We start from the raw sequence: 27,587 nt of genomic DNA on the forward strand, positions 1-27,587 counted from the left end.
TCATTCAAATTGTTTTCTGCTAAGACCCAAAAATTCCAGAGCATTGCCAGCCTTGAGTTTATCCTGTAAAAATAAAACACTTATATATGTTTGTGTGTATTTAAGTCATGTTTTAGTCAATTGTTTTTACTCAGATGTTTTCACTCTTGCTTTAAAATGCTCTCATGAACTGCTTTAAAGAGACTGAAGGGCCTCTTCCAATCTTTGCAGGAATTACTGTACTCCACTGATTTTTCATTTTTTTTTTCCCCCCAGGTCTAAAACTAGAGCCTTAAAAATGATTCATTCCCTCCCTCCCCTGCCCCCCCCCCCCCCCCCCCCCCCCGCTCTCCTCTCCCCCCCTCGTCCCACCAACAAACAAAACCCAAAAAATCCATCCACCCAAATTGTACCTTCAGTTTATGGTCAAAATCTTCCATTGAGTCAATCAGTTTTCCAGGTTCCAGTTCCCCCAGTGGAAAAGGATAATCTGTCCCTAAAATAACTTTGTCCTAGTGATAAAGAAACACATCATACATTCTGTAGTATCATCAAAGGATATAGTTTCACATGCTTTCTGGAATTTAGAATAAATCACAGGAAGTTACATATATACATTGAACTGATTCATTATGAAAGTGAATGTGAACATAGTCTCTGGATTCCAATTTACATTAAAAAAAAAACAACAACAACAACAAAAAACAACAAAGCTTAAAAACAAGTATTTGAGATTATTTGGGAATTTAAATTTTAAAAATAGTATTGTCTGTTTCTTAATTGTTTCTGTGTTGCCTAACTAAAGTGTTGAGTACTTTTATTTCTGATATACAGAAAATTCAAAATGTAAAACCTGGGCATGTGGAAGTGAGTGGCTGCTCTGATGACTATGGTACAAATACAAATGGTAATTTCCTATGGAGATTGACTTTCTTTATTGTGGTGCAGCTTTGAAATGTTACAAAATGGCATCTATTTTTCATCTCCTGCCCTACTAGTACTGTTTCTACTTCTGAATTATTTTTCATGTTCAAGGAAGTTACTTGCATGCTCTGCACTGCTGTCCAAAAAGACCATGAAATCTTTTGGCAGATTTCTTGAAGGATCTCAGGAAGTTCTCCACCAAGCTCACAAAAGATGCTTGGATTTGGATTCTTGAATTTGAAATTCTTGATTATACACACACATAAATGCACTCACTCAGACAAACCTGAATTTATATATACTTGAAAAGAATGTGTAATAAAACAAACAAACAAACAACCCAAAGCAATCAAAATTATCTTTCATGAAATACTTTAAAAGCTGTAATACTTGCAACATGATACTACTTAAGCATGGTAAAATGTAGAACTATTACAAACATTTAAATTCAAAAAATATTTAACTGGTATTTAACTTCATAATTTAACTGGTATTCAGCTTCAGATAATACAATCAAAATCTCATTTCCGAATTTCCTATATTTTTTGGAAGTCTATGATTTTCTTAAAATGTCATTGTCTTTAACTGGGATTGGGTATTAACTATGAGCTGGAAACCTGTATGTGAGAATCTGAGTGACATGATCCGATTTATTTCTGAAAGCAACAGTAAGGGAATAGAAAATTCAGTAAGAATCCGTATGCATCACTCCTGTTATCAGAGGCGGAAACGAATAGGCAGATTCTCAATGGGTCCGCATTGTTATATGTTCATTTCCACACCGCAATGATATTTCTCATATTATCATCTACCCTAGAGATTGAATATTGCCAACTCACTTGATTTTATCAAAAGTCTATTTTCTTTCAAGCTTCATCTCCTGGAGACATGAATATTTGAAAACCACCATTTTCATTAAAAATGTATGTTTTGAAATGTCTCATAAATTTAAAGTCAAGCTCATGAATTTTGGGGAACTTGTTATAGCATTTAAATTCAGTTGCCAATATGAAATAGGACAAAGAAAATATATTTCAGTTATTTTATGAAATTGTCCTTTTTCTTGTTTGTCAAATGCTGCTTATTTATTTTACCTCCAATAGATGTCACCAGAGAGTCTGTGAAAGAGTCTAAACGAACCCTCACAAGAAATCCAAAGATACAAATTCTATTGTTCTCTCCTATATTATTGTATTATAATGTATTACAGAAGTCCTGCCATATGATTAGAACAGGAGAATTTATATTCCTCTGTCTACTGCATCAATTTCTGAGTGCAGATTAAAAAAATATGTTTGGGTATGTGTACGATTAAACAGCCAAATACATTCTTTTATTCATTATAAAGTGCAGTCTGGTACCAAGGCATTTTCTGCACATATGAAAAACAAATGTATGCCACAAAAAAATACAACAACTAAACAACAACAACAAAAGCAAAAAATACCAATTAGCATACTAACTTCATATTGGAAAATGGATTTCTTAGTAAAGGAGAAAGTACCTCCTCAGCTGCTTATTACTGAAAATTAAGAAGGTCAGGAAGGTTTGTACATTCTTGTTTAAGTTTCCTGTATACCAGAGCAGAAAGAAATCTCACTCCATCATTGGAATAATCTGTATATGTTATTTCGATTATTTTTTTATTTTCCTCTAGTTTAAAGCATTTCCTAGTGTTTCAGGGGATCTGTTCATAAACAGCAAAATTAAGAGCTGTAAATTAATGAGAACATCTAGAAGTAGAATTATTGCTGCTATTTATTAGGCTATTTATTTATAATCTTTGAGCTTCAGTTTATACCCATCTGTAAAATGGGGTTTGCAATCCCTGTATTTATCAGCTGGCCTCAGAGAAGTCCTGTGAAGTCTCTGCAGATAAACAACACTCCTGGCATATTGTCTATCATTGTTCATGTATAAATGATAAAGATATCAGCAAAGTTCATTTTTCTTATTAGACCGTAATGTTCAGTGCCTTAATAAAGCCTCTTGCCTTTCAGAAAGGTAAATATGGCTGACAATTTGCCTCAACAGACCCTTCTACTCAAGGGAATTTTTTTCACAGCAGTACAGACCTGAATCTTGAAATGAATCTCAAAGAAAGTCAAGCATGGTTTCTTCCTCTTACGTCAGTGAAAAATTGTATTTCTCCTGAATCTCACCTTCTTTCCTGCTGTCGGAATACATCTCAAGAAAAGGCCAGATTGTTATAGCCAGTTCAGCTCCAGCTTCTGGCCTGAGAACGTTTTACCTACTGGTGATGGACGCTGAAGAATCACCATGAGGTTTTTGCAGAGATGCACTGAATCATTTAATCATCTGCCAACCCAGATCTTCACTTTTTATAGCCAGAATCTTTAGGGACTTTTTGTTTAGTTTATTCACTTCATGCTACCTCATTGTGGGGAGAGCAAAGGACTGCAGCAAATCTGCAGCCTCACAAAAGTATTTCTCAGAAATGTTTACTCTTGCCTCCTTTAACTGGGATAGGCTCCAATTAACCTGCACCCCAAACTAGGAAGGGCTGAAGTTAAATGTACGTGACTCAGAGCTATCCCTGGATTTTAATATTCATAAGTTCGAGGCCCACACATGACATTTTGATGCCACGTAATGGCTGTTCCCTGAGGACCTGATGCCACGTGTATGCAGATCTTTACACACACTGATGCCCTTCCTGCACAGCTCCCAGCTATACTCCCGAGAGCTGTCCTATTTCAAACCTTTGGTTTATAAAGTTACACGTCATGCGAGAGACCCAATCGCAATGTTTTTAGCCTGGCATTTATTCATCTTACCCTTGTTATTCTGCCAACACATGATTTGACTTTTGGAATGGTATTATGTGAGAACGTCAGCTTTAATGGGAAAATGAGGGAAGTTTTTCATCTTCATGGTTATAAAGCAAGGCTTGAAAATACGATGTGAATGTTTCTTCAAGGATAAGATGCCCTAGGCTTTGAAAAAGAGAAAGACAATGTACTGCTTTCCAAGTTCTCCTAATTCTTAAAAGCATTTGAGTTTTTGGGATCTGACTCATGACTTTTCAGTACCATGGTTGCCAAATATTGCAACAAGAAGCCAAATCTGCTTCTTCGTTAAATACACGTAACTCTCTTACCGTGTTTCACATTAAGAAAGAAGAAAGTCTCATTTTAATTAAACTGCTCCTTTATTTTGAAAGAAATCTGGCTCTATGAGTAGTTCCACTGGACTGAGACTTTTCTTGAAAATATCTGCCATAAATACAACGCTATCTCCATCAAGTGCTTCTTCTTGGCAGCCTGATCTTTAGCCAGTAAAGTAAATAGCTGCTCATTATATGTGCCTGACTCAAAGCTCTTCCTACCTCAAATAATTTCTATAGGTGATGTATTTCACTAATTCAATGGACTTCACATTGCTCTGAACCTCTGCAAAGTAGAGCTTAGATTTCAACCTGTTCAGTTTCTCCCCCCACCTTCTCCCCTTAGAATTAAAGATAACAGAGCTCACTCCATCCTATCAGTGCTGTTCTGGATAAGGAATCCTTTGGAGTAGGGGAATTTTAGAATGATGTAACACAGGCATGGCTAATTATATTGCCAGCACATGGCCCACTCAGATATAGTCATGTCAAAGACTATGTATGCACTTGTAGATAAAGCAGGCTGTAGACGGTTTTTTGGCCCTGAGGCCAACCACCCAATACCACCCAAGTATTTTCCCCCTCCAAGACAGGATGGCTGCATTTATTCTGTTTAGATATCTGTATTCTGTTGTGCTTGTTAATGTGAAAAATTACTATAAAACACAACATTCTGCAAAGGAGACACTGAAAATGAAGACGCACACTGAAAAAAGTAGATTTACTCCTCACTAAAGTTATCAACTGGTCAGTCGAGCTCAGATTATACCCAACCTGGCAAAGAAAGCTGCCTCTCATGAAACAGTAATTATTAAACTGAACAAAGCAGGACTGCCTACTAAATCAGAAAGAAAGAGGTACTAGGTAAAATTCATCTAAACCTCTGTAAGGCTTTAAAAAAAGAAATTGGCTATAAAAGTCAGCATGTTCCACCAATGAAAGGGTTTACTAAAAAATAGCAGCCTGAAAAGGAATCCTTGTGCTTTCACAAATGCCCAGCCCTGCAGTGCATCCTCCACAGGGTAACCAAATCTGATCCCAGAGAGGCTGCAGAGGTCCAGTGAAGGCTCACTACACCATGAGAAGTATCTTCCAATGACCAGTTAAGCAGGAATGTTCTCTGGCATGCAGCAGGGGACTAGAGAGATGTTTGAACCCAACACAAATTGAATATACCTAAGGAGTCTTTCTTCCTCAGACTACAAGCTACACGGGGGCAAATGGTTGCAAAAGAATTTTATGTAAAATATGTGATTTGGTATTATGTAAAGATACAAAGAGTGGATGATAATATTTATGTGTATAGAAAGGGTAACAGGCACAACAAATAAAATGTGTCATCTTATCACAGAGATAAGAATATGAGTAAGAGGCAAAGGATCAGTGAGGCTGTTGAAAACAAGAGTGCAAAGGTAACGTATACCTGCAAAAACAGACTTAATGTAAGATGACTGTACGCAGCAGAATTTTTATTTGGATCTTAAATCTTTCATTTTCCTTCAATAATTCCTTGTTTCTAGCACTGTTTTTATACTGGGAAAGATTCTACTGCTGTTATCATCAGAGACATTTGTTATTGTCTGGACTTCACAACTGTGTTCATTAAAAGCCAAGTACAAGCACAGATACTTAAATGACAACACTGATACGTCATAGGCAGAACAATAAAGTGGGAAGAGGATGACTTACCTCCTATCAGATAGAAAACAAAAGACAGCAAATCCAATTTCTCAGATTGAATTTAAAGAATAGAATCAGTTGCAGAAGCCCTATTCCATTCCCTTCAGCCAGTAACCTCTCCCAGACCTTTCCACCTTATGTCATATTGCTGAGCTCAAACCACTCAGAGAATTAAGGATACCAACATCCCAAGTAGGACACTGAGCTAATGTATTGCATCAAGAAACTTAATTTCAGAAATCTGCTGGCAAGGGAAGAGACACCGGAGAGGCTCCTGCACATGATTTTTAACAACGCCAAGTAACTTTTAGATTAGCTAATTGCAATCCACAACAAATTACCAGCTATACAGTCTATGTGTTGCTTCTTAGGAGGCAAGGTATGGAAGTTAAGAGTTTAAGCATGATGCATAGACAGCACAATTCTCACAGTCGCCATAGCTCAGAGCAGCCTTGAGGTGGAAAGCTAACTTGCTACTCTAAAGCAGAACTGCTCTGAGACTTGAATTCTATGCATGTTAAACAGAAAAAAAAAAAAAGTTAAGCTCCTCAGTAATGTATTAACGTATTAAGCATCCTGTTGTACTTTCTTTCCTGCTTTGCTCTTGAATTCAATAGTTTAACTCAAAAACAGTAACAGACCAAAAAAAAAAAAAGGATGTGTAGGTTTCAGCTATGTTGAATCGCACAGCTTCTAATTTACCAAGGTCTTTCTAATGATGGCAAAATATGCCTCCCAACATTTAAAAATGCAAACAACAAAAAAAGCGAGTGGTCTTGTCTCCTTGGCAATAACAATAAATAATAATAACAACAACGAAGGAATCTGACCACCTACACATGGCAATTTAAAATTCAAGAGCTAGACTCATCCCTGCTATACTATACCTGTGTGTAGAATGAGAATATACTTATGACAAACATGGCCTGGATTTGGGGATAACAGAAGGTAAGTGCCAATCTGTTATTCTATAAGCTTTCAGGTATCTTATAAAATTGAAGTGCACATCACATATAATAACATTTTCAAATCTTTTCTCAAAATGACTTAATGCCATTGGATACTGTAAATTACAGTTACATTCAAAAGGTAATTATACATCACAAAAAGTCAGGTACTGTTGACCATGACATATTTACCATGTAAAGGTTGGTAGCAGAAATTAACAGAAATCAATATTGGGCTGGAGCCCTAGCATTTTGTTAATAATGAGTTTGGTGCCTAAAACTTCATCCCTGACACAGATCTCTCCATCAGTGCTCAGGAGGACTAACATTGCCAAAAAAATGCTGTAATATGCCTGGAAAGAACTTGGCAAATGCCACCTGAGTTAATACCCACTGATGTTATAAGAACTTGCCAATACTAAGAGCTCATTAGCAGATCTTCTGACAAGTAAATCAAGCCGGGATTTATCTTTCTTGCTGATAATGGAACTAAAGCTTCATGGCAGTTTCTTTGCACATTTTATGGGGCTTCTCCTACAAATCTATTTTTGATTCCTGATGGATTTAAGAGAGAAATATTCTCCCTTCTGTTCTTATAGCTGTAGTGTTATTGTAATTGTATACATATGTAAATACATTGTGTATGTACACTTCACAAAAACTTGTGACAGCATTGTGTCAAGGTGTATATGTGCTGTCACTGTTGAATTTTTCATGAATCTTTAAACGCAGTTTTCCTAAAAAGTAAAAGTACTGTAGGGAAGCTGAGTCCAATCTCAAGGATACAGATTTCCTGTGCAGCACAGACTGAAAACCCATGGATTTCAAACAGATGTGATCTGGGTCCACAGTACCAAGATAAGGAAAAGCAATAATTTATTCTGCTTTATTATTTTTGGTTGACCCAGGCAAGTCATTTCTGTATCAGTTTCTGTATGGACTTATTGCAGCAAACATTCAGACTTTAAAGATAAAAATGGGAAATCAACAGTAACTTTTTCTCTAGGAAGAAGGAAAACATCTTACTTAGCTGTTTTTCTGAACTTTGGTCATACAAGAGGCCCTGGTGACAACAGCCTCATACCTGAGGAAGTACTAAGTAGCCTAGAAACTAATATACAGGAAGATGAATACAGTTGTCGACACAAGAAAGCCAACGTCAATAGTTTGCATTTCTGTATTTGTTATCTGGTGAGTTCAAGAGATCAGGACACAAATACAAGCCTCTTGTTGATTTATAGCTATCCATTAGAAGTTGGCAAGGGTTATGCTGTCTTCCCCTCCTTCCTGAGTATTTAATAATAAGAAGGAATCATTTGAATTACTAATAAGAAGGAATTATTTGAATGGCCTTGGATTTTTTCTGATGCACACTGTATATGATATAAACAGTCTGCAAAAGTACAAAGATTTCTTCACTTTCTATTCTAACAATTAAAATATTTTTGAAGGCCGTGATGTTTAATGTGCTAGCCAGGATGCCCACAAAAATCATCTTTATTACTGACTCTTTAATGCCTACAACTTGCCAAGTGGAAATACTACTTGATTTCTTCAGGTACGCACTTGAAGAAGTATGCACTTAAAGACGTTTGAAAGCAAGGCTCCAAATGAGGCAGCCTTTGTGTGCAGTCCCATCCTAGAATCACAGAATATCCTGAGTCAGAAGGGACCCACCACGATCATTGAGGCCAACTCCTGGCTCCACACAGGACCACCCAAAAACCAGACCCTATGTCTGAGAGTGTTGTTGAAATGGTTCTAGAACTCCATCAGGCTGGTTGCTGTGACCACTTCTCTGGAGAGCCTGTCTCAGTGTCATACCATCTCTTAGAGAAGAATCTTCTCATAATATCCAACCTGACCTTTCCCTGATGCAACGTCTTGCCATTCCTGCAGTCCTAAATCCTGGTTAACCTTATGCAAGGAACTAGTCTCTGTGAACTAGGGTTCACAGTGGATGATTTCCTTGATTAAAACCAGCACCTCAAAAACTCCCTACTATAGTAAGGAACATAATCAACACTACAGAAGCACGTCAGTTTATAATAACTCTAGGTGAATAGTAACTAGGTGAATATGCTGTCTTTTTCTTGCTTTCTTCCTTTCTTCTCCTTTTGCTATTTCATAGAGAGAAATAATCCCAGAATGACTTACCTACTTCTGGAAGCATTAAAACTCACCTCTCCTATTACACTTGTTAGAAGCCTTAGTGCACCACTATCATGGACAAGAGAGTCTGTGTAAAATGAACCAAGGTATTTTCTTGGATCCACCTTATTATCCACTGCACACAGATCAGGGCGCACGTTGAATCCATGGGAGATTCGCCCCACTGTGTATGGAAAAGCTCCACCTACAAGGACAAATTTTTAGCAACAGAAATTGAAAATATGAAGGAGGGAAAGAGTGACATCATCATCAAGGAGATATGTAAGTTTTATTGTTAACTATATAGAATGAAAGTGCCCTGTACTGGCAATTTTTTTATTCCTTCCCTTTCATTACCTTCTTTCTCTGTTTTCCCCACTTCTTCACGACAGTAACGCCCAAATTCCTACTGCTCCCTACTCCTCCTTTCCCTAAGCCCATAAACTGACTCCTGTCTCCTCTCACTCCTCAATTTCCTTAAAGGCTACCATAGCAGTTCAAACATTGGCTGAATCATGCTACAGAACATTAGTATGAGCAACCCATCTGGCAGATATCCTCACTGGGCTAAGAGTACTCAGCAGGTGGCAGGCTTACAGTGGTAACCACATTAACTGGCATACCAGAAAATACAATTGTATCATGCTCAACTAAAAACCAAGTATATTACTCACCTCCATGTGCAAAGCAAACTTTAAGCTTAGGAAATTTTTCAAAAATTCCTCCCATAATCATGGAACAAATGGCCATGGTTGTTTCTGCTGGCATGCCTAGGAACAAAAAAAGCTTTATCATATATGGCCAAACCTTGAATTTTAGATGTTATCTTCATTTTCCTCAAAAAGCCTTGAGCATACTGAAAAAGCAAGTTACAGAGCAGCTGCTAAAGGTTATGCGTTTTCCCTGCTAGAGGAACATAGTCCTCCATGCTAATTAATTGAAATGAGGAAATGGGACAAGAAGCTGGGATCTTCTGAATTCTAAACCCACTTTTTATCCTATACCACAGGGACAACTGTCTGGCAAGCTGGGTTATGTCCTGAACGGCATTTCACTGGCTTAGCTCCACAGTTATCCTGGCTCAAAGGCAAGTCTGGAATCTACCATGTTCTCTTCTCACCTGTGCTTCTGGGTTTCCTTTGTGTGGAAAGTAGAGCAGATACATTGGAGCATATTCCAACATGGAACTGTGGTTTAGTTATGACATGGTGCCAATTTCTACAGTATAGAAAGAACTGATATCTCTCAATAGCTTGGATGCCCAGTGCTAGGGATCTAACAGGAGTTTAGGTTCCTATATCAACCCTCCATTTCTCAGCACACCTATTATATTTAGAATATTATGTCATTTATGTACATAACTTTAGATATCCAGCTTGGAAATAAGGAACTGTTGGAATTACCCTCTCCTTGGTGGAAACAATACCTATCCCACACAAAAGGGTGTCTTTAATTCATATTTGTTCTGTACTCTCAGATGCAAAGCCTTTTGGACTAATTAGGAAAATATTTTAGATTATTATGCTTTGTTAGGTAAATGTAACAATTTTAATCTCTTTTTAAGTCTATGTTGTAGAGCTTGCTCTGATTAAGACTAACTGATATTATTCTAAAATAATGCACTGTTGCTTGGGACACTACGATTTTCAAGAGTGTTTTGCAGAACATGTATTATATACATATTGCATATATTGTTCAGAGCATCTCTACTAGAGGCAGAGCAAACCTCTGAAAAACAAACAAACAAAAGAAAAACAAAACAAAAACACAAAAAAGAGTGAGGGTGGAATCAGTCTTAAACATTTCCATTTCTAAGTAGCAAGCTAACCTACTTCTGGTTATTCAATGTCATCCGCATTTACCTAGTGGGTGGGGAATAAAACAGAAACTAGATGAATTCCCTCCGTCTCTGGGGAGCTTCTGAAGTACACGTTGTTTCAGCTATAGTTGATGTGAACTTAGATTCAGTATTTCTTCTCCAATCAACCTATTACTAGGAAATAGTCCAATGAAATTCTAGGAAACAGTGTTTGGTTTCGCTTACTCTTTTTACTTAGTCCAGTGACAGTCTGTAAACAAAAATTAAGCAAAGTAAATGTACACTTACCTATCAGCCATGGAAACCAGTACTTGGACATCCTTCCATCTAGTTGCATGTCCCAGGGATGTACAAAAAGACAGCAATTTAATTGTTCAGCAGCCTGCAGCAAATACAAAACATCTAAATCTTGACTTAATCCTACCAAAATGCATCTTAGGTTTTAGCCATGCTTTAAAGGTTTCCTACAAAACTGGACCAAATATTAGTACTAGTAATATAAACAGGTGCAGAATTATAAGTAAGAACTATAAGCAATAGTTTATTTACTCCTCTGGTATGTATCCTCTGGTACATATCCTGAAGTCCTCACTCAGACTCAAAGTTCTTTTTGAGACTACAGGACTGGAAACACTGATGATAATATCTTTCCAGTAAGCCAAATGTTCCTCACATTAATGTGCTACAAACCCATTTTTTAGCTGTGTGTACATCAGTCATCCTGCAGTATAAAACTCAGTTCAAATTAGGCTTCTATTGGTTTCGTTTCACATATAAGGATTACTTCTCAGAACGTTTTATAGAACCATTTTAGGATGGTTTTCTAGAATTGTTCCTGCTTCACTAAGGAGTTTTTATAGTTGTTGTGCTACATTTGCCCCCTTTGTCCCTCTGCTTGGTTTAAAAAAAAAAAAAAAAGTTAAAACCGTTCCTAATCCACCCTGAGTCAGAAATCTAGCTGCATTCTGATCAAGAAAGAACCCATGTCCACGCTGATACATCAATTTTTCCAATTACTCCTACCTTTGGAAAGGAAAGCAGAGAAACAACACAGGATGCTGATCCCAATTGTGACTATGTGCTTAATGCTATGTGCTTAACTATGTGCTTAATTTTAAGTATACACTCATCAACATCATTCATATCCTTAACTGGGATTTAACAGGTTCATTTTGTCAGTTGTATTTCTGAACCTCCTCTTGTTGCTAAGGAGACTATCACACATTTGAAGAATTTTGGTTTATTTACCCACACATACATAAATAAAACTGCAACTTTTGGATTGTACGGAGTAATTGTCATATACATTTGCAAATTGAAAATAGCAATTCAGTAACTGGCTTGGCAGATTGATAAATTTCAGTATCAAATATGGCTTAATTTCACAATCTTTATTATCCAGGAACATTTCTAAAAATGACAGAGGTTTCTTCCTACACGTGCTAAACATAAGCTGAAGAACGTACAGTACATTAGAGAGATCCCAGTACAAGGGAAATGTGGAGCTACTGCAGAAAGTTTAGTGAAGAGTCCCTAAAGGACTGGATCAGCTCTCCCATAAAGAAAGGCTGAGAGAGTTGGGAGTATTCAGCCTAGCGAAGAGGAGGCACAGGGGCATCTTATCAATGTATATAAATACCTAAAGGGAAGGTACAAAAATGATGGAGCCAAGCTCTCTGTGATGCCCAGTGCCAGGACAAGAGACAGGGGGCACCAACTGAAACACAAGAGGTTCCACCTAAACATCAGGAAGCACCCCTGCACTGTGTGGGTGACAGAGCACTGGCAGAGGTTGCCCAGAGAGGTTGTGGAATCTCCCTCCTTGGAGGTCTTCAAAATCGGCCCGGACATGGTCCTGGACAAACTGCTGTAGGTGGCGCTGCTAGAGCAGAGGCCCTGGACCAGATTACTTCCAGACAGCCCTTCCAACCTCAACCATTCTGCAAGTCTGAGAGTGTGTGCATCTCCAAGAGCAGAAGCTGATAGTAAACTGCTTGCAACCACGAAAACAAACAGCCCAGATGCTATGCTAATAGCATTATTGAGTAAATAGAGAATTCTGAAAAACAACCTCTATGGATCAATTTCAAGATGACACCTATAATAACCTGTGAAACAGATATAGAATGTACATTGATGAAACTCTGTAAGTTATAAACATGGCCATCCCTAAATGAACCTCAGACTATTTAAGAAATGCAATCTATAAGCTCATTTTATAACCAAAACATTTGGAATTTTTGGTTCCATTTGCATATAGGATACTTTGGCTCTATAGGTATCTTACTTTGAAATCTCTGAAAATCTCAGAGAGTTTATCAATTATCTCAATAGGATTGGATATAGTAACTTGAACCCCAAAGCAAACAGTGTAGAAATGCTTTACTTCATACTGCACTTCTCTTCACAAACCAAGAAGGCAACTCTGCGGTAAGAATTCATATCATAAAAAGATTTCATTATTCATTATTATGAAGTAGGTTTCAGGATGTTTTATATCACTTTCTTGTCATTACATCATATGATCAATTATCACGTATAATTAAAGCTGAAGCTCTCTGACCACTGGTGATTAGTCGGATGTAACTGCATGGTGTGAAAGTGGGATTGTGTTGATTTCACTTGGGTGAATAAAAAACCTGGTACCAAGCACTAACACAAGTCTCAGACCTCAGTGTTATTTCACAGGTTTAAGCAGGCTGGATAAATGAATCCACAATTAAAAAACATTTGAGGTGCACTCTTTAAGAAAGCTTGTGTAATTTTAAATGAATGTTCTTAGTAGCTTGATTTCCCAGTCACTAAAGAAAATTACTGACAGTCTCCTGTAAATGTTCTTTCTTTTACACTAAGCAGAATAGGAGGGTCAATTGTTTTAATGTATATATAAATTTAGCTGATGATTGAACACATCCCAAGATATTTTTAGACAGAATTCCATGTCACAGAATTCCATCAAATAAAAAGAGAAACATTTACTCACAGCATAAATATCATACAGTTCTGGTGCATTCAGGTCCCATTCGTTGACATGAGATCCTATTTGTACTCCAGGAAAGCCAAGTTCATTCACACACCGATGCATTTCCTTCACAGCCAGGTCTGGAGCTTGCAAAGGTAACGTACCCAAGCCAATGAACCTCTTGGGGTACTTTTTTACTGTAGCAGCTAAGTCATTATTTAATATCTGGGATAGATCTAAAGTATCCTGAGGTTTGGCCTGATAAGATATTAAGCAGAATAGTACATTAAAATATAGTTCTCAAATGTTATCACCTTTGGAAGATATTGGATAAATGTCACTGCAAACAATTCAGAGACAGTGTTTGAATTTGAAATTTACAGTTCTGAATGGCCAGAAATCAGTAGGGCTAAATTTTGCCTTGTTTTAAATCCTCTGGGTAAAGTTCTCCTTCTTGTCTCAAATATTATATCAACTGTGGCTGCCTTCAGTGCTCAGGAAGAATGTAAGAAGGCCCAGGTTGCTGATGCACTAAAGTATCTGGTCTATTGTGTAAACCAGTCCTTTGTTTTTGTTTATCCAAATGCAAAAACCTGAGCAAGCCATTTTCAAACACAGCAATGAATATTTACTATCCTATTATCAGAGTTGAAGAGAGAAATATAATAAATGTGGAATGATGGAGCACGAGAATTTTACAGAGAAAATTTGAGCAAAGCTCTCTAACATTTAGAAAAAGATAAGATATAATTCAAGTAAGGGAACTGCAATATCTAGCTAAGGAACTGCAATATTCACCCAATTAGTTTCCTGTTTTCCCCCTAATATATTCCTAGAGGAAAAAATTCCCGTAAATATCAGAGTGAAATTTTAAACGTATTTCATGCAACAAGAAATTCTGAAATTCAGTGGCACTACTTATACATGGACTTAACACAATGACTTCCATGTAGCATGTCTGTTTACTTGACTTCTAGTCATAAAGTTCAAACAGTCAAATTAAGAATGTATTGAGAAAATCATATTGCTATGATTTATCTTCTCAGACTATTTTAACTTCCTTGATGCATTCAGGATCAAGCCGTGCACGGAACATATTAGCTACAATTTGCAACTGAATTTTAAGTTTCAAAGGATTCTATGTCAACGAGTGCTCCTCCCATGCCACATTTAAAAGGAAGTGGACTGAAGTCACAAAAATACCTTTGATTTTTTAGTTCATGAGAAGATACTGATTGATGCCTAACTCCTGGAATCAGTCCATACACACCTTCCTGCTAACCAGGGACTTGTGTTAAGTGAATGCTCTCTCCATGTTTCCAGCTACCCCCTGATAAGATCCCCAGCAAAAATTCTGTTGCTGGGTTATTTTTAATTACTGTGTGTACTCCAGAGTGGCGCTTTGCCAGGACACCCTGCTGGCTCCTCCAATTCCTGGACTACTTTTTATTTCGTTTTTCTCAGCAAAACAATTCCCCGTTTACTTCAGTGCTCTAGTGCCTATTTCAATCACCTAATTTACAGGAGGTTGAGGAATTTTTCAAAAAAATTGTAACATATGAATTACAAAATATGCTAGTAGGAACCTACCCAGTAGCTGAACATTACAGGGACTGTGGAAAGGACTTGGACTGTGACTCCTGAGAAGGAAAAGAACAGTTATTAATATTTCATTCTTTTGATAAAATGTTGAAAATAAGAAAGTACTTTGGTTTGAAAAGCAGAGGCCTAGAAGGTAACTACTAAAATGGAAAGAATGTTCTAACTTTGGTATGAACAGAACCTGTTTTTTGCTAGTTGATGGTCATGGTAATAAATCTTGTGGTGTATCAGCTTATTAGGATTGCAATGTTTTACTTAAGGAGATAAAAAACTTACAGCAGATTATTTTGTGAAATTAAGTATTTTGATTTTAGCAGTGTTTGATATGCATGCATAAAATTTAATAAAATAGCAATTTAATGTTACATAAACGAACGAATCTTTGTTAAACAAACAGTATTCAATATCTTGTTTACTTTGGGTCACATTTCTTATATATAATTATATATATAAAATTAATAAATAAATATGTAAATTTGATCAAAGATAAACAATGTTATGTTAACAATGGTTGTTAAACAATGTTTTCCTAAATGTTTCCAAAAGCTGTGTTGTGTTAGGTTTTATTCATCCTGCGGCTGTACTACTGAGCTTTTAAGTATAAGAAAGTCTATCTGGTGTTAGAACTAACTTTGATGATAGCAGTAGAGAATTAACTCTATGTTGTTTGGTTTCTGTTCAAAGACAAGTCTATACCCTCACATGTGTTTAAAAGAATGAACTTTATAAATATACAACAGAACAAACAACAAATAGTAATTAGGACTTCACTAAACAGTTACATGCAAAAATGTATTTTTCTTTAATTTTTAGTCTGATTGCAGCACCATCTCATATTGTAACAGATATGCATGCATTTTATCATGCTTTAAAAAAAATTAACATGGGTGTTAGTAATAAAAATACTAATCCAAAAGATGGCAGAAAAACCCTATGAGAATTTAAAAGAATGACCTTGACAAAGCACTTAAATTTTTAGCAAAATGCTTTATATCATTCTCTTTATTTTGAGTAGGAAACAAGAGGAAAAGCTGACTCAGGCATCTCTCTTGCAAGATTTGATTAACATAATGTGCAGCAGCCATGGTTTGGAGGTTAAGAATCACGTCTACAATGACATATTCATCTAAGTACAGCCTATGTTGTATTGTCCACCAATATGCTGCTGGTCACTTGATTAGTATGCTTGAGAACCTTCTCCAGGTTTTCCACACAATGCTTTGTATCTGGTTCCAGTCCATTTTTACGCTTCCAAGCAAATTTAACATAATCTAACATAGGTAGATTTCTATGCTGAACAATCCCAGACACTAGATTTAGTAAGAAGATGAATCAGTATGGGGAAAAAAAAAAAAAAAAAAGACCCTCTACTTTATATTCCAAATATGTTTTCTCTTAGCTTTCTGAGTCCCCTTGGTGCAAAGAGATTAGCAGATGATATACCATAATGGCAGGCATTTCATTACTAACCATACCACTGCAATGACACACAGACCAGTCAGTGCATGTTTGGTTTGATTGCGGAGGTAGGAAGCACCTCTTCAGAAAGTTTTACAAGGTGAAAATAATAAGAAGAGGCAGTTAGGATTAACTGAAAGATTTTATCCCACAAAGTTGTGATGATTTGTATCACAGAACTGTGTTGTTAATTACCTTTACAGCTTGTTTTCCTGAATTACCTTTATAGTTTGTTTTATTGAGTAGATCAAGACACAGGTTTATACACTAATTAGACCTAGGACACATGATCATGAGAATTAATTCAGTCTCTTTGGTACATTGGCTACCATTTCTTATAATCGGCAAGATTTCTAGGGCCCTGCACAAACAAAGCCTTTTAGCAACCAAGCTGTAAGTTATTTCTCTGAATTAATAGCATCTTACAAAGACTGCTACTAGCTTTGTTCAGTGTGGAGTTATGCCATATTTGGATGTTTATTTTTTCAGTATGATCCATCTTGGTCTGTGTTACATAAAGTTGTCATTGAACTAAGTAGCCATAAGCTTTGTAAACTGAGAGGAATAAACATAGACCACAATCTTTATTATTAAAAGAATGAAAAACAGTAAGATTTTTTTTTTAAATACTTAATTAGCTGATGCCTGTATCTTTGGAGTGCAGTAATAAAAAGGGACATTTTTAGAGCACAAGTCACCAGATGGTGCTGTAACACACAGTTTTAGAGTTTTTTTTTTTTTTTTTTTAACACAAGTAAGTAAGCACTGTTTAGTTTGTGAAGAAATACTGTGGTGCTGCTTTTATGATACATTTTATTTTCTGCCATTACAAATAGAAAAATAATTGATCAGACTAAAAATTTCTTTGCTCATTCTCAGTCTCACATCTTGCAAATCTCATTTAGTGGCATGAAGGAACCTGGTGGAAAATAAACTACATGCCAAATTTTCAAATTTATTTCTAAATCAGGAAAACTCTTTCCTGAAAGACTAATGGTAGCAGTTCTCTAAGCTCAGAATCCTCTAGCAAAAATACGGAATGAAATTGCATCACCTAAACAGAAAAAATATTACAAAAGGAAACAATTATATAAAAAAAATCCTACAAGAAACGCAGACTCTTGACATCTGTGGAAAAAAAAGTGGGGGAATGAATTGCTACTGAAAATGAGAAAAGTTATTGGAACATGTCCCATTTGAGTCTGAATATAAAACGTAACATTTTTCACTGATTTTTAGTGGATTTAAATTAAGGAAGTAGTTTGCTAAACCTTTTGATTTTTATATGGTTATTAACCACTTTCAGATGCACTAACAGAGATGTTATTCTGAATGAGACGCAATCATTTCAGTTCCTTAACAGAGGTACCTGAGAGGTCCATCTCCTTGATCCGTACTTCTGGATCCCAGCAGTTCTCTTGAATAACTCTAAAAACCTTTCCATCCTTCATCATCCTTGCCTGTCCCTGTAAAATGACATTTTCATATATTATAAATGTGACAAAGTAGTACATGATAATTTATATAGTGACTTGAGTATATTGTGCTTTACATGAATTCAGAGACAGATTTTTGTTCTTTTATTTTTATTCAGTAGGTATTTTTAAATCAAAAACTATTTTAAAATAGTAACTAATAAAAGACTGTAAAAATAGTCATTTATAGTTTAGATGACATGAATTAATTCTTTAAAATAATAAAAAAAATCCCTTTATATTGCAGTGCGTATCACTCCATATGTTTGGAAAAGATACAAGCTGTCTTAACCAAAGTTTATCTCCAAATCAAATGCTGACCTCCAGATAACACTCTAATTAAATCTGTGCTAAATTTTCCCCTTGGGTATGCGTGTGTTCTTTTAAAATCAACACCACAAAATGCTTCCAATAACTACAGAAATAATTGTGCAACTCTCTTAAATTCCAGCCAGTTGTTTCAGATCACCAGTCATACTGAGGCAAAAGCAGACCTATTACGTTGTCTTCAGATTACATTTTCTCCTTAGGAACAGAATTACTGAAAAACTGTATTTGGAAAAAGCAAGCAAGCAAGCAAACAAACAAAAAACAACAACCAAAGCACAAAGCTGAACACAGTATAAACCATGACCTGAATTACTGTAATGCCTTTCCCATTCCTCCACCACTAATTCCCAAACTTACAAAGTTCAAAATATTATCAAGGTCAGGAAATTTAATACTGTTCCATTAACTGTCAACATGGAAACTTCCTTTTCAAACTTATTTTTTGGTTGATACGTCAACTGTGCAAAGATGATGAGTAGGACAATGACGTCACATTAAGCAAAGGAAAATGCTTGTCTGGGTTTTACATAACCATGCTTCTATGATCTTGTAAAGACAGACCAGACAGTATTTCTGTTGGCTTAGAAGTAATTGATTAGCTATAATTTACCAATAGTTGTAAGGCCTGAGTGTTATTTGGTTGCTTGTAGCTACTTAGAGTGTAAGTGAAATAGCTGAAGTCCTCAAGATCCCCATCTTGGATCTGAGGATATGGAATTGGTGAGCGTGGTCATGCAGGAAACGTACTGGACAGAAGGGACACTGAATGTGCAGTTGAAAATTGAAAACCAGATAAACTGTGAGGAAGCACAGCAGTTACTCTTTCACCTTCACAGTAAACACAAGCTAAGTGTAGGGCAGTCTTCTGACACTTCTGGAAAGGGAATTCTTTCTCTCTAAAGGCCACTTTATTTTCCCCACAAAAATATTTTATTTAGGATCCCCAAGACACTTGTCTATATTGCTAAATAAAAATCTGATAAATCATAATATTCCCTGTTATTATTTTAAAACAGAAATAACCTACCATATTTCACTAATCAGTGAAGAGCTGGGTTTCTATCACCTCCTTCAGGGAAGCCAGACTTCTTAACCTTGAATTTGTTATTAACTTCAAGCATCATTCACAAATACACTGCCCTAATGAATATTTTACAGCTCTCTTCAACAAATCTAACTGTGCTGCCTTGGCAAACTGTCAAGGTACTTGATAGCTGTAACACAGTTTGTGAAAATTACTTGAAATATTACAGTCAGTAATAACAATCACATAGTCCTGATCCTCTGGTAAAATACTTCAGGTTCTTGTAAAATTGATTTTCCAACCTGACAAGAAGTTTTACTCTGGCCATATACTCCGATGTATTAAAAAAAGATCAGCCCATTGCAGCAGATTGCCTAATAAATGGAAAAATATTCAGGGTGTGAGCAGAGAAAACAGAGTAGATCTGAGCATTGTACCACATACAAATAGATTGTGTGGCCTTTATTGGTTTACCGCTGGGAGTATTTCTGTGAACACAGGCGAATTTTAATTCTTTACTCAGACACAGCTACAGCACAGCAGCTGAACTACTCATATATATAAATATATACATACATATATATATTTCCTTCTGCTAACATGTGAAAACTGTAATTTCACCTGCAACCTTGACAGTGCTTATACATAAATGCTGAGATGAACAGTGGTTTTCTGCAAGCTGCACCAGGGTTTGCAAAATAAGAAAGGTTTCTAATAAGCCATGTGTTGTTCTCATTGAAGACTTCATTGAACAGCTTCCTATTTTCATTTGCATTAACTGATTCTTTGTGAACAAAAACATGCTCCAGGTCAAGGCTAAACTCACAGCATTGTGTGTGAGGAACAACAGACTTGATTATGCAGGAAAGCAAAACATCATCTTCTGAATAGATTCATGCTCATGTCTGTCAGAATTGAAAGATCTACCCCAGCAACGCTGTAACTGGAAATTCAGTCATACTGCTATTGTCTTTAGACACTGCCACTAATCTGCACCTGATATTTTTTAAAATAAAAAATTACTCAGACACCTCAATTGATGAGATTTTTTTTTTTTCCAGCAATGAGAATGAAACATGGATGAGAATGAAAATTTTCAGGTTGCAAAGAAATGGATGCTTTTACGAAAATTTCAGAAAAGACATTAGATCTCTATTTGGCAAATTAACACAATTTTCTAAGGGAACACCTGGAAAATTCTATCACCTACTCTATTCTATTCTTAATATTATCTAATATTCAAGACTTTAATTAATTTATGTGGAAATTAAGAGAGAGAGATTTAAGGATGAAATCTAGGAGGCTGACCTGGTTCAGCAATCTACATTTAAATTACTGCATTGCTAAACCACTCAGTTACACCCCAAATTGCACTTCCTTAAAAATGCATGGAATTATTTTCTTCCAGTTTGACCCTGATGCTTCTTCACAGAATGGCATCTGAAGTTTTACCTTTTTAAATAATTTCAAGAGTTAACTTCCCCAGCCAAACAGATCTGAACAAGATTTTCTTTTGCCATGATTATTTTCTTGCAACATTTTCAGACAGAAGTGGGCTAGACAGAATTCTCTGCAGAGTGTATCAGGCTATTATTAACTTGCCACAAAGTTCCTTTGCAAACTATTTTTAGCAAGGAGTGTTAGCATCAGTCCTATAAAAACAGTTAAGCTGCTAAAAATGTCTCCACGTCTCCCCTTCCTGCACCTACCAGAATCTCAGAAGCTGTGCCATCCACACTTTGGTTCAGCAGGTGGCTTGTTCTCTCCTCCCATGCCTGCTTAGACTCATATCTGAAATTTCAGCATAATATGTTTCCTCCTCTTTCTTAGTCCCAGCCTTCCTATTCTGTGGCCCTCTTTCAAAAGCAATTGTTAGGCACTTGACAGCATAGCCTTGCATACTATAGCATGACAACAGCATGTATCATTAGGTTGCAATAAATAGGCACTATCATATCCATCTTACCAGCTTTTTTTGTTCAAAAAAGTTACTGTGTGCATATGTATACAATCACAAAGAAGTATCATTTTGCAAAATGACCAGTGGACTGTCTAGTTCCACCGAAATTATCGCAGTATACAACTGGATTTAACCAGTTATTTGCACTCCTCACATGATTTATGTAGGTCATGTGTTGACACTCTGTTGAGCTATTCATGCTCCTAACTTTGTATCTTCTGTCTTGCAGCTGTCTATATCCAAATTGTTCTTTCTGCTCTTACCTATCTATCCTCTGTTACCTTCATATCTTTTCCTTAATTATCCTCCTAACACCTTGCATTGTCTTTATCCCTTCAGTACAACTAAAAGCACACCTCTGGTAGGCAGTTACAGATGGCATTTCTCAAATTAGGGCAGGTACATATGAAATGGAGTTGGAAGTGAACTGAGGTCTCCCGAGACACCTTTCCAATCTTCCTGCTTCCAGAGGTCAGTGCCATTTGCAGTGACAGGCTCTCTGAAAGATTCCTAGAAGCTGGGAGCTGACAGGTCACAGGAGGAAGCTGGCTTCCCATGACAGCGTTAGAGATACACAGGGATATCTGACTGCTAAAGCCATTATATGGTAATCGAGGGAACATCTTTAAAATAAGTCAGTATAGTTCACCTACATAGTAATGTATAAAGGGTATTACTTTGCCTTATCAGCCTTGCCTCTCTTAGGTCATTATGCCTTCCTGTACAAAATAAATAAATAAATAAATAACCACTTACTCTAGTATCGTTTAAATGCTCTTACCAAAAGATATACAGCAACATTTTGATCTTGCTTTCAGAAGTTTTATGTTGCTGTCTCACTGTGGATGTCACTGAAATTCCTTCCGATTTGCTCTACTGTGAGTGAGATCAGAACCAAGCCTCTAAAAACACAGTTTCTGTCTCCATCACAGTAAATGCACGTATTTTGCTAAATTCACTACAAGAAGAATGGATTCTGAATGTAGCCAGACCATTAGCATAGAATCATAGCATGTGGAGACATGTTCCTGTTATATTTATGTAGCTTAGAAGTGGCTTTGTGAAGTTAATGGAGTGGGTCAAGGATGAAGTGTAATCAGACTGTCTGCCTTCTACTTGCCAAGAAACCTCAGGCTCCTACTGTTGTGTATAACGATCCCCAAATCTAGGTATTTTTTCTACTGTTCCTGGATATTGAAACTGCTGTTTGTTCTCCTTGTCATAACATTACAGAAGTTACTCTTTCCCTTTGAAGATATTTTCATGACTGAGCTAACTTTTATTAAAATACCAGTTCCTTTTGGTTTTGCTTCTCATACAGAAGAATTCTCTTAGTTAAAAGTAGTCAATATGTTATCTGCTTTAGGCTTATCTTGCTTTAGACTTATTGAAAACAATTCCTAAGAGCTACCCGTACCCGTGTTTAGATGATATTATGACAAAAAAAGAATAATGGAAAACGGCTCATACACGGGTATGTGAAATTTGGTATAGTCATTTCACATCTTAAGCAAAAAGTTCTGCTGAGGTATATTTGGACTTTGAGTGATATTACTTCAGAAAAGATAAACCTCTAGATAAATATGTATCAAAGACTCGGCCAATCTTATTGCCACTTTGCTTCTTAATGGATATCCTAGGAGTTTTTACTCCTAATGACAACACAAGACCAACCAAACAGCCCACACCTTGCAGTGATGATCCAGCTGTACCCATCCACCATATCCATATCTCTGTAAAAGAAAGAAGAAAAAGCCAGTAACTAGGTAGCACTCTGCAATAATAATCAAAATTTATTTCTTATAACCCAGCAGTACCTTATTCAGGAGAAATACTGAAGCATATGCTCAGCATTGAGCCCACAAGTAGCCCCAAACTTCAACAAAAGCACCAAAGTTTAACCAGACTGTACTATTGCTGTTTGTAAATCTGAACTTTTAGCTTCAAGTTCAACAGCATTTTAAAATAAGCCTGAAAACTGATTTCAAAGTGCTTAAAGTTGCATAATATATATTGAGGTTCTAATTGGAATCGTATTTTAACACTGCAAAAATTGAATCAAGCACTTGGCAATATGAAAATTGAGCTGACAATCTTCCAGTTCTAACAAATTGTAATCAGTTAATCATTAGCACAAAGATGTATCGATTCCACTTTTCAGCTTTCATCATTCATCAGCAGTACTGAAGGTCAGTCTCTCTCTATTAATATTTAAACAGCCAAGAGAAGCTTAAAGGAGAAGCTTAGGTGCTCATTGATTCTTTCAGAGAGATTCAAAACTGTTTATACAAAAAAAAAAAAAAGAAAAAGAAAAAGAAAAAACACACCAAAACCAAAACATACCACAAAAGAAGCTGATTGCATTTTCATAACTTATCAGATTAGAAATCTCAAAATAACATAGTAGACTGAAAACAATGCTCAAAATTCCTTTTTTTCTATTACGAAAAGTTTAAAAGGAATCTGAGTAAAAGCAGGGATTTCTTTCACTGAAGTGTAAACAATTTGAATACAATCTTGAATTTCCCGTGATAACACATCATTGCGAAATGCAGCTGTCAGCTTTCCCTCGGTAGGCGTGTAGAGCCAAGCCTCCTGACTTCAGTCAATCAGAGATCGTAATTTCCACAGCTAAGAGTATTTCAGTCAATTATTTACTTTTAGCTATGTAGCTAGGTAAATTTTATTTAAATTCAAACTTTTTTTTTTTATATATATATTTATATATAAACTATATATATTTATATATATTTACATACATAACACATTTACAGTTAAGGAAAAATTTATGACATCTAATGAGAACTTTACTTTTTTCTAGCTCCATGCTAATTGCATTTAGAAGCTGTACAAAAAATGAGTACCTTAAAGGTGCTCAGGGAGAATAGAGAATCTCACTGGTCTGATTTTGAACTGCTAGTCTTCTTTTTACCTGTTCGTTATTGATTGGATGCATTGATGGTCCTTACTGAAGGATTTCATTAATTTATATGCATTTTTGTACTTATTATGGGTTCTTAAGCTCTTAATAATTATCTTGATAATAGAATGTTCTAGTCAGAGATTCAAGATTCAGCATTTATAAGACGGAAAAAAAGAAAGAAGTTTAACACTACGTGAGCATGCTAGGATTGCCTAATTGGTCTTCCACGCATGAGACGTAGAAGGCCACGTTAATGGCTTGAATTTTCAGAGGGTTCTAGGGAATCCTGAGGGTTGTTTTCTATTCTGTTTTCTTCTTTCTAACAAACTTTTGAAATGCTCAAACTTTCGAAAAGAGGAAACAAAAACTAGCAGGCAGAGATTACCTTTAAAAAAATTGTATTAGCCACTTTAATCAGCATTTAAATAAATGCAACACTGGCCTACAGCTGACCTCAGGGATTAACAACAAGGAATTCATCTTTCACATACATCTATGAACATCAAGGGACTCTTGAGGTGATTTTATACCAATGAACTTATTGTCCTTTTAAATCATAGACAGACAAAAATATGTAAATAATTCAAAATCAGAATAAAGAATTTTTATAGGGATTTTTACAGGAATATTGCACAGACAAGGACTACACAATCTGAAACAAACAAGAGTAGTCTTTTTTTTTTTTTTTTTTTCTTGTAGACTAGATATTTAAACTCCTATCCACTCAATACAAAAATAATTGTTCTCAAAAATACCTATCATCTCACCTACATTATCCTGTGTGTATGTGTTTTCCATTGAAGAGCTCTTACAATTACAAATAGGAAGTTTAAATAGATGTTTAAAAAGCCCTTCCTAGGTAAAAGAGGAAACAAACATTCCCTTCCAGGAGGCTTTATGCATAATAATGTTACTCTTCACTACTAACGAAGAAATAATCCCATATATGTTTTTAGCAACAGGTTTTCTCCTGACTTTTTTCCTTACATTTTGCAGCTGCTCTCTGGCTAACATCTAACTGATACTGGACTGTCGTGTTTAAAGTCCCAGGAACATGGAGCTAATGCATACAAAATGCTTACCTGAGAGTTTGCCATCATCAACCTCAAAAGAGTAAAGTGAAAGAGATGTATGGTGTCAAACAGAGTGTCAGTTAGTGTGCCCGAGGCCTAAGAGCATGGCTGAAACAATGGCATTCTTTTGTTGTCAAAGGCAGGCACAATGAAATCAAGTGGTTCCATACCACTGGCAGACACAGGCAATGCTCATTCAAACTGCTACCAGCACAGAATTACAATAAGAGAAGAACCAACAATGCAGTGTTTCTAGTCTGACTCTTCTACCATGAGTTATAAAAGATAGCTATCCTAGAATTCTGTAAATTGCAAACGATTTTGTTTGCGTGTATAACCAATATATTCAGTTTTACCCGTGTGATCTTTTTCAGTACCCTTTGTACCACTGAAGATGTGATCCCTTATGAATCCAAGATCCTTAGATCAGCCACCTCTGTATTCAGTTGTGATTATAATTATTCAGGGAACAACTCTAAAACCTAATTCAGAACCAGATGACTACATTGCTTTTGATAATCTGAAGTAAGAAAAGGAGTAGAATTATTACATAAAAACCTAAATGACACTTTCCATTCTCAAATACTTTTCAGAGTCATAAAATTGCTACTGACAAGCATAAATTTATGTTGTTAAATACTAATAATAATAATAGCATGCAGAAATGCAAAGTTAAGACAAGTTGACTTATAGCTTCAGTGTTGTGACAACTAAAATTTAGTATTTGTAATACAATATGCAACTCCTTCCCAGTAACTGAGAAAAACAACAGATATTAGTAAAACAATCATAATCATCAGTTAACCACACTTAGAGTTCTCCCATACCTATTGAAATGAATGAATGACTTTCATGCCTGTGGGCATAAGATGAGAATGAATGACTTTTGTCTTAGGTAACATTAATCTTGTCAAACTTTTGCTTATTTCTCCTATTTAAAACAAAAGTGAATACCATTTGGGAGCTTGACAGCTCTACTTTCATCAAGAAAATGGAATTTATGCCTCATCATTCGATAGTTATAGGTCTCATAAAAAAACAACAACAAAAAAAAATGACATGAGTCTAAATAGAAAGTGGGTAACAGCCAGGTTTTCTTAATAGGACTCTTGTTTTGCATAGTAATTTAATACAAATATCTTACATCTGAAAAAAAAATCAAATCAGACAAAAACCTACTGAAAACAGGAATTTCTAAGAGAACCTTTCATTCACTGATTTTTCAAGAATTACATTGGTACCAATGGTTGCTGATAACATAAGGCACTGAATATCTAAACTCTTATTACCTTTTCTAGGTCAGGCCATTCCTTAGGTAGAATGTGGCTATGAATATCAATTTTCATTTTTGAAGTATCAAAGGAGAAATACTCTTTCTCAGAAAATGTTTTCTGTGTAATTGCTACTATCCTTCCTGTCCCTGGTTCAGCAGTTATTGACTTCGGCTGCGGTTCAGATCCACCTGCTGCGGGTCATGAGAACTAAATACAGTAACCAGCCAGGGAGCCTGGATCCCAGAGGAGTGGCTCTGTGAAAGAACAAAGGCTTCTAGCAGAAAGTCCCTGTTAATGCATAAACTACAGCTGGCTGAGGGCAAAGGGAAGCATTCATGTTTATATTGGCAGTATAAAGGGGTTTGTTACCTAGAATCTAAAATGCAAGCTCATTTATAGGCTCAGCATTAGGAACTGAAAATCATTCAATGAAATTGAATCAGAATAAATGTATTAAACAGGTTGATTTGAATTTCCTCCTTTCTCCCTCTTAGATGCTGAAATGACTTGTAGCGAGTGTATAATACGCTCTTGGTAAACAGTCATACCTCCTCTCTTCATTCCTTTGCATTTTCTTAAGTTATATTAAAAATTTCACAGAAATACTGAATCATAGCCAAATCTATGCTCTGCACTTCATTTCCTCCCTTTGATTATTGGTTTTCTGAGGATATTTACACATGCTACCGTGTATTGGTGCTCAGAGCCTCTCAAATTGGTTCAAGATCAGGGAGGAGAAAGGCTGAGATTACCATTAATTAAGGTCAGTGGAGTGCACTAGTTAATATGGCAAATGACTTCTGCATCCTAAGTGAAGCTTAACTGGAGCTCCCTCAGATTTAATATTTAATTTAATCAATTCAAATAAATTTATTCAAT

General features: G+C 36.1%; 1 protein-coding gene across 1 annotated transcript; it reads right to left on the minus strand.

The window, feature by feature from the left end:
• Nucleotides 1–26,780, minus strand: ACMSD (aminocarboxymuconate semialdehyde decarboxylase; the record flags this gene model as incomplete). The annotated part of the gene is made up of 10 exons (XM_084289206.1): nucleotides 1–63; nucleotides 393–491; nucleotides 8,841–9,013; nucleotides 9,483–9,578; nucleotides 10,916–11,009; nucleotides 13,611–13,847; nucleotides 15,180–15,229; nucleotides 18,019–18,115; nucleotides 23,127–23,171; nucleotides 26,724–26,780. The coding sequence occupies 10 exons, from the start codon at nucleotides 26,778–26,780 to the stop codon at nucleotides 1–3; spliced, it is 1,011 nt and encodes a 336-aa protein (XP_084145332.1).
• Between the last annotated feature and the right edge of the window lie 807 nt (nucleotides 26,781–27,587).

Source organism: Netta rufina, assembly GCF_964035555.1.
Source record: "Netta rufina genome assembly, chromosome: 6".
NCBI lineage: Eukaryota > Metazoa > Chordata > Aves > Anseriformes > Anatidae > Netta > Netta rufina.